The sequence below is a fragment of the Musca autumnalis genome, unplaced genomic scaffold, assembly GCF_047663935.1.
Source record: "Musca autumnalis isolate F117 unplaced genomic scaffold, ASM4766393v1 scaffold_3, whole genome shotgun sequence".
NCBI lineage: Eukaryota > Metazoa > Arthropoda > Insecta > Diptera > Muscidae > Musca > Musca autumnalis.
This window is the reverse complement of record NW_027411866.1, coordinates 256,026,568-256,034,800: the sequence shown is the minus strand read 5'-3', so window position 1 is coordinate 256,034,800 and position 8,233 is coordinate 256,026,568. Positions and strand designations below refer to the sequence as shown.

Below are 8,233 nucleotides of genomic sequence, written 5' to 3'. Positions count from 1 at the left end.
ATGTTTGGGTATAGCCCTCATATAACGGTACATCCGTTGTATAAAGTGTATAAAGTATAAAATGTTCGACCCGGCCGAACTTAACAATTTTATATCCTCAGCATTTATGATAACGAGGGTATATACGCTTTCATACGGGCAAAATGTGGCTCATCGAAAAAATGGGTTTAGATCCCAAGTACGTTTCAGGCAATTTGAAGTCGATTTATGTCCGCCCGTCTGTCTGTCTGTCTGGGTGGTTGGAGCGCTCGATAACTCTCGAATTTAGTCCAAAATGGCTTTCGTAATATTCCACTCCATCGGGTATCTCCCCCACAAAAGTTCAAACTTTTTCGCAAAAATTATGCGCACGATAAATCTCTCTAAAGGGACTAACCGATTTCATGCATACTTTGCACATCGTAACATTTTTACCGGGCATAGATCAAGTTCGAACTGAAATGTCTGGTGGGCGCCATATCTATAGAGAGGAATGACTACTAAAAAAAGACACCCTTTCAAAAATGGACTATGTCGGTCCATTACTTTAGGTGTCTCCCCCGCAAAACTGTTGAGCTTTAATCCAAATCCATATTTTTGTCAGCAAGTTCATACGCAATGAACGGAAACAAACAAAACGATTCGCGTACCAATCACACAAAGCCACAAACTTTTCAGCTTCTCTGAATCGTTTCATTCTCACAACCAAAACAAAAACACAAACTTTTCAATGTAAAAGGATGGAAACCGTACGATTGCGGAAATAAAACTTCGGTTATGCTTTGCCGAGTTGTTTCATTCACCACCGAAACAATAAGTATTTTTGGGAAACGTTTGCCGTGCGTATTGTCAATGACACACTCAGACACACACACATGTGATTGCTTAACAACCCTATAAGATAGCATCAGCATACCACAGTAAATTTTATCAACCACCAATCAGCATACCACAGTGAATTTTATCAACCACCAAACGTTTTTGATTTATTCACATGTGTTTAGTACTATTCCGTTTTCTATCTGCTCTTGTGGAGTTGAGTACTTTTCGCTTTTCGTTTTGTTCGCACTCACGAATATAAACAAAACAAAACGGAACAAGTGTCGTTTAGGGGCACCTCTGGGATCGGTCCGAAATTTTTACCATAGGTAGCCCTTGGGACCCTGATTCCAACGATATATAATTTTCCGGGGGGAAGTCTATACTTCCCGAGATATGGGTCTTGACATTTCGGAAATTTCGTACTTTCACACCTTTAGGTTGTTTAGGGGCACCTCTCCGATCGGGCTGAAATTTTTACAGTAGATAGCCCTAGGCATCCTGAATACAACGATATATAATTTTCCGGGGGGAAGTCCATACTTCCCGAGATATGGGTCTTGACATTTCGGAAATTTCGTACTTTCACACCTTTAGGTTGTTTAGGGGCACCTCTAGGATCGGGCTGAAATTTTTACAGTAGATAGCCCTAGGCATCCTGAATACAACGATATATAATTTTCCGGGGGGAAGTCCATTCTTCCCGAGATATGGGTCTTGACATTTTACAATTCTAACGTGGGCAATATGGGCATCGTTTTAAAGCTCACGAAGAGTACTTTCCAATGCCGCCTTTTCTTTCTCCTATGGACCGGGCCAAAAGTGGCCTACGCGATCAAAACTCTCTTTTAAATTGAAAGTGTTCTTAAGTAGCCGGCCTTCGGCCGGGGATTTAAGACTTTCTCCTATGGACAGGGTCAAAAGTGGGCTACGCGATCAAAACTCTCTTTTAAATTGAATGTGTTCTTAAGTAGCCGGCCTTCGGCCGGGGATTTAAGACTTTCTCCTATGGACAGGGTCAAAAGTGGGCTACGCGATCAACACTCTCTTTTAAATTGAAAGTGTTCTTAAGTAGCCGGCCTTCGGCCGGGGATTTAAGACTTTCTCCTATGGACAGGGTCAAAAGTGGGCTACGCGATCAAAACTCTCTTTTAAATTGAAAGTGTTCTTAAGTAGCCGGCCTTCGGCCGGGGATTTAAGACTTTCTCCTATGGACAGGGTCAAAAGTGGGCTACGCGAACAAAACGCGTGCATAAAAGTACTCTCCATAAGCTTTAAAACGATGCCCATATTGCCCACGTTAGAATTGTAAAATGTCAAGACCCATATCTCGGGAAGAATGGACTTCCCCCCGGAAAATTATATATCGTTGTATTCAGGATACCTAGGGCTATCTACTGTAAAAATTTCAGCCCGATCCGAGAGGTGCCCCTAAACAACCTAAAGGTGTGAAAGTACGAAATTTCCGAAATGTCAAGACCCATATCTCGGGAAGTATGGACTTCCCCCCGGAAAATTATATATCGTTGTATTCAGGATGCCAAGGGCTATCTACTGTAAAAATTTCAGCCCGATCCGAGAGGTGCCCCTAAACGACATTTAAGCCAACAAAACTAAACAGCGAGCTCGGCCAACGAGGGTTATGTTTCGTTTTGTATTGTTGCTATGGAAAATACGAAACGAAACGATTGGAAATGTTATTTAAAGTATTTTTACGTACTCTGTTCATACGCCCAATATTCTGGAAACCCTCTAAATACATACGTTTTTTTGGGAAAGAGGTATTTCAATTCATACAGGCTGAGAGTATATTTCTGTCGGCAAAGCCGACTAATACTTTTTTTACTTATTTCAATCACGGATTTTTGCTAGAATAACTTCAAAAAACTTAGGTCGACAGACATATCGCTCATTTACTCAAGGAGTGAAACATCCCAAAAATCCAGTTTCGAGAAAAAACGCTTTTTATGATGGCGATTGAAATTTGACTTCCCAACTTAAAAAGATTATTACATAAAAAAGTAAAATAACTACTTGAAGTCTTGAAGCCCGTAGTAAATGAGCTCTAACTCGTTTAGTTTTAGAGGTATGAGCATGGAAATTTGACACGAAGTAAAGTAAAAATCGTAGAAAAAATAGAAATTGCTAACTCAGAAAACGCAATTTTGAGTTACGCCACTATTTCCTCAAAAGTGGCGTATGTTTCTTTCTCAGAAAATCACAAATACGACATTTGCTTCCTAAAACAACTATTTCGCTGCCCGGTAAATAAATTAAAATTTACATAAAAATATGATTTTTTATTTTATGAATAAATAACTTATTCTATCAGTTAATTGTTCGCACCACATAGTCTTTAGGCCGCTGCAGCTTCAGTATTTTCCTTGACAGGTACTTCAGGTTTCACTTCATTTGCGTTGACTTTTTGCTCTTTATTTTCTTCAACGGAATGCTCTAGTTTTTCATTTTCCGATTTACGTGGACCATGAGTTTGATTTTTGTTCGTCCTTCTCTTGTTTTGAGATCCATTGCGTTTTCTATTCTTTTGCTTCTGGTTCTTCTTGATACCATTGCGGTTCTTGTTTCGCTTCTTATTGCCATTTCGGCGATTTATGCGACGTTTGCCATTTTTAGTGCGATTTCCTTTTTTAACATTTTTCACTTTAAATCTTTTGTTGTTTTTGTTTGGGCGTCGAACACCATTTCTGTTGTTTTGCTTGCGTCGGTTTTGTTGCCTGCGTTTGTTCATTTGCCTGTTGCGGTTGTTGACACGACGGACCCCATTATTGACTCTGCGCCTGCGCACACGTTGACGTCTGCGTACTGCACGTTCTTCGGGGATGGCATCATCTTCAGCCTTATCAGCTTTGTCCAAATTATTGTTACTGCGTTGCAACAAGTTACTGTTGTGGAAATCACGAAGTTCCCGAGCCAGGCGTTGCTACAATTAGTGTGGCAATTAGTATCTTAGTTTTTTTGTTGTTGTTCCCTAGTGTGTCACTTACCATGCCAGGCTCTTTGAATTGTTCAATATCTTTTTCGGTAATTTCCAGATCAACTAAGTCCGAATTTTCTTGGGGTTTATTCTCAGCTTCAGTAATGCCATCTTCATCAACATCATCTTCTGGACCTTCTTCATGGGCCTCAACTTCATTGAGAAGTTTTGATTCCAAAACATCCTCATGTTTCGCCTGAGGTTGGTTTTTGTTTCTAACATCTATATCGGTTAAATGCAATTGAATTTATATTTTCCATAATCACCATTAGAAAGTTCTGGAAGTTTACCTGATAAAGGGGAACAAGTTACTACGGCCAAGGCACAAAAGGCCACCGCTAAATAGTACACAAATTTCATTTTATATTAAAATGAAACTAAAAAAGAACTAGAGAGAGTTTTTAAGCTTGACATCCGTGGCCAAGCAATGCGTTGCGAACTGATAACGTCGGAGTTTATATCGCCTCGCTTGTAATTGGATGGTTAAACGCCAACATCATTAACATAACAAGCTGGATTCTTACAAAAAATTCAAGATGATCAACGAAGCAAAAGAAGCAAAGTTATGAAACCGACTTGAAAGCCGCGCAAAGATTTAAATCGAAGCAAACACATTTTTAGGTGAACAACAATAAATTTGGCAAAATAAGACAGCAACAACAACAAAAATGGTCAAAGAAAGTTGCCGATTATAACTGTGCTTAGCATTGTGTGTTTGTGTGCTTCATTAGATTGTATGCCGATCGATGTTTTCGTTTCATATCGGCTTTTAAATAACCTCCCAACTTTGTACCCTGACCCGACTTTCTCTTTGAAGATGACCATATCTAATGAATGGCAAATTAGATACATACATAAACCAAGATTAACATGTTTTGTTGTTTTTTTATTTTGTGTTTGTTTTTTGTTGTCGTTAAACTTAATCGAATTAGCCATAAGAAGCAACTACAGAGAGGGGTCAGAGGGAATAAACGGAAGTATAAAATAGGTTAGACTAAGAACTAAGTAATACTAGAAAATTAGGCGCTAGGCAGATAACCTGCCACAGGTATCTTTCTGGGTCTTAAGCACGAATGACGCGACGACGGCGATTGCCACCCCGTACAACACGGCGGCGATTACCGTTCACACGTACAACGCGAACACGATTTCCACTGTTACGTCTGCGGTTGCCACCGCGTCTGCGATTTACACGGCGACGGTTGCCACGACGACCACGCTTTACATTGCGGCGGGAACCTCGGCGACGTCTGCGTACAATGACACGGTTGGCACGTTCTTCTCCAGCAGAGCGACCCTCCACCGGACGTTCCATCAAGGCAACAACGCTGCCATCAGGAATCGAGTCCAAAATGGAGCGGGGCAATAGAATTGCTGGTTTGCCGGTCTTTTCATCGATAACGCTTTGGCCTTCGATTTCAATGATTTCATCGGGCACCATAATGGCTCCAGCGTGTTCACGGGACACCATCATTTGGGTGTTCTTGCCATTTTTCAAGGGCAAAGAAACATGTTGGGTCTTTCTAACCTGGGTATTGGCATTGATATTTTTCATAACATCAAGTGTCATCTCGTCTTCGTCATCCTCATCATCATCGTCGTGTTGTATATTTTCCTCCAAATCTTCTTCATCCATATTTTCATCATCATCTTCTTCCTCAACTTCGTCGTCATCATTATGATTTTCGATTTTTAAAACTTGTTCATCATCATCATCGCCATCGACAACTTCAAAGCCCTGGATCATTTGAGAGCGACCATGGGGTACGGACAGGAAAATATAGGGATTTGGACCCGCAACTCCAGCCTTAATTTGGTGAATAACTCCTCGAGGTTGTTGTTGTTGTCTGGGTTCTAGCAATGTACATAAAATAAAATTAAATATTACATTTGTAATTGATTGATGATTTTATTATGACCCACCTGCCAAGGCAATTGCCAGGCCAGTGGCCAGCAACAAGACTAAAATAAATTTCATTTTTGTTTCGTTTCTGTATCTCAAAATTATCCTTTGTGCCACAGTTTTTCTCTCTCTCCAAGTATTCTTGAAGTATAAGCGTATAGATTGGGAATGAGGTGTTAGAACTGTTGTCGGTTTTTATAAGAACTTTATTACAATAGCTCAGGTAAACCGCAAAGTTGGCAAATTTTGTTGTTGTACCTTAATTCTGACACGCTCAGCTTAGAACTAGCTAACGCGAATATCTAATGAGCATCAATCTCTACACTTGACTTTCTTTTCATGCGTTCTGTTTCTTTTATTCGTTCGTTGGTTGGGATTGGGTCGACCATTGTTGTTTTCTTTTATTGGATTATGCATTCATTCGATTGTAGAAATATGAGGTACATGTAATAAGTTTGGGAAATAAAAAAATCTAAAGAAAGTTTTATGTGAATTGAACAAACGGCAGCGAAAATAGACGGAAGGGTTTGTAGTAAATATCCTGGGGACCCACTGTGATGTAGTGGTAAGCAAATTTTTTCGGCGGTTTCAAATCCCCCGAGTGTAATGTAGGTGTTTCAAAACTTCTCTACAAGTGGTGTCCCAAGACACGCTGTTCGGACTCGCCGATAAAAATTAAGCCTCATATAATTTAGGCAATATGAATCGGCGTGCACTCATTGATATAAGAGAAGTCTCATTGTGCCTTCAGGAATGTTGTGGGAACGTATATATCTTATGCTATTATTCCTGGGTTGACGGTGCGAGTTTGTCGCGCTTTTCACCTATGAGACCGTTAAATGTTACCCTTACAAATAACAACTGTTATAATCTGCAAAAATATAAAAGCCACCAGCTAATTGTTTCATGACCATAACTGATATTGGGGGAATAAAACTTTCTACTTGAAATTTCTCGGTATAGGTTCACGTCTTCATATAGCCCCCATAGAACGGTACCTCCGGATTTCTGGTATTTAGAAGGTTGTGGCCTCAATATCCCTCCGAAATGGGTGAAATTTGGTATTAAGTCTTCCTTGGGGGCATAAAACTTTCCACCTGTAATTTTTCGATATAGGTCCACGTCTTTACAGCCCCCATAGGACGGTACCTCTGGATTTCTGGTATTTTTAGGTTGTGGCCTCAATATCCCTCCGAAATGGCTGAAATTTGGTATTAAGTCTTCATTTGACGTATAAAACTTTCGACCTAAAATTTGTCGGTATAGGTCCACGTCTTCATATAACCCCCATAGAACGGTACCTCCGGATTTCTGGTATTTAGAAGGTATTAAGTCTTCCTTGGGGGTATTAAGCTTTCCACCTATAATTTGTCGGTTTAGGTTCAGGCCTTCATATAGCCCCCATAGAACGATATCTCCCGATTTTCGGTATTTTGAAGGTTGAGGCTGTGGTTATACATTTCTCTATTTTATTGATTTGTCTGAAAAGAATTTTGAACAGAAAAATTATACATACAAACATTTCATTATTGAAATATTTGTTGCATAAGAAAATATGTAAAATACATACATTTTGTATATGTCATACGTTTCGATTAAATCAGAAGCCAAATATATGGCCAGTCCCAAAATTTTACTGAATCGGACCAAAAATAGGGGTTGCATAATATTCCGCTGTCTAGTAATATCCAACTTACAATCATTCAAAAAATATGAGAATTAAAAAGCCTGTTATTCGCGCATTAGTTAAAATCAGCTGATACGCATCCGCTTTTGGATACAGCATATTTCGATATTTATTCCATATTCTATTTTTGGTATAAGACCCACATTACTCGCGCATCTCTGTAATTTATGACATGATTTTTTCTCAAATATTATAATCGCGCATAAAGGATTCCATATATGTAAATTTTTTTTTAAAGAAAATCTCGGCTTAGTACGCAGATTTGTCAAAATATATTTTTGCAGATTTTCCTATTTTCAAGGTATCTATATCCACCGTTTAGGTGGATGGATTCGAACGCGAAAGGGCTCATTAGATCCGTGGCGTAAAAAAACTATATTCACGCTGTGTAACTATGGCATTTAACTGTAAAAAACATTACAGAGAAAAAATCTCACTGCAAAAAACAGGTTATTATAGAATTTTGTGGAAGTCGCAACTACTTACAGATCAACTTACTAACCCATTATTATAACAAGGACATTTGCCACTGAATATTGGTCCATGTTTTGGCGTATTGGCCACATATAACGATACCTCCCGACTTTCGGTATTTTGAGGGTTTGAGCTCAATTTTTTGACTTAATTTGAGATTTGAGGTTCCCTGCAGTAAAGAAACTTCTCCACCAAAAATTTTCAACATAGATCATTATTTTGGTTTAGCCCACATATAACGGTATATCTAGATTTCGAGGCTTTTAGCTAAATTTTTTAACCGAAATACCTGTTCTTTGACATTTGAGATTCCCAGTAGTCACCAAACTTCTATATCAAAAATTTTCAACGTATTTCCATGTGTTGGTATTGGCCC

General features: G+C 39.2%; 1 protein-coding gene across 1 annotated transcript; it reads right to left on the bottom strand.

The window, feature by feature from the left end:
* Positions 1-4,856: 4,856 nt before the first annotated feature.
* On the bottom strand, positions 4,857-7,889 carry LOC141398490 (uncharacterized). The gene is made up of 3 exons (XM_073975776.1): positions 7,886-7,889; positions 5,717-5,878; positions 4,857-5,647 (listed from the first exon to the last, which is right to left on the bottom strand). The coding sequence occupies exons 1-3, from the start codon at positions 7,887-7,889 to the stop codon at positions 4,857-4,859; spliced, it is 957 nt and encodes a 318-aa protein (XP_073831877.1).
* Positions 7,890-8,233: the final 344 nt, after the last annotated feature.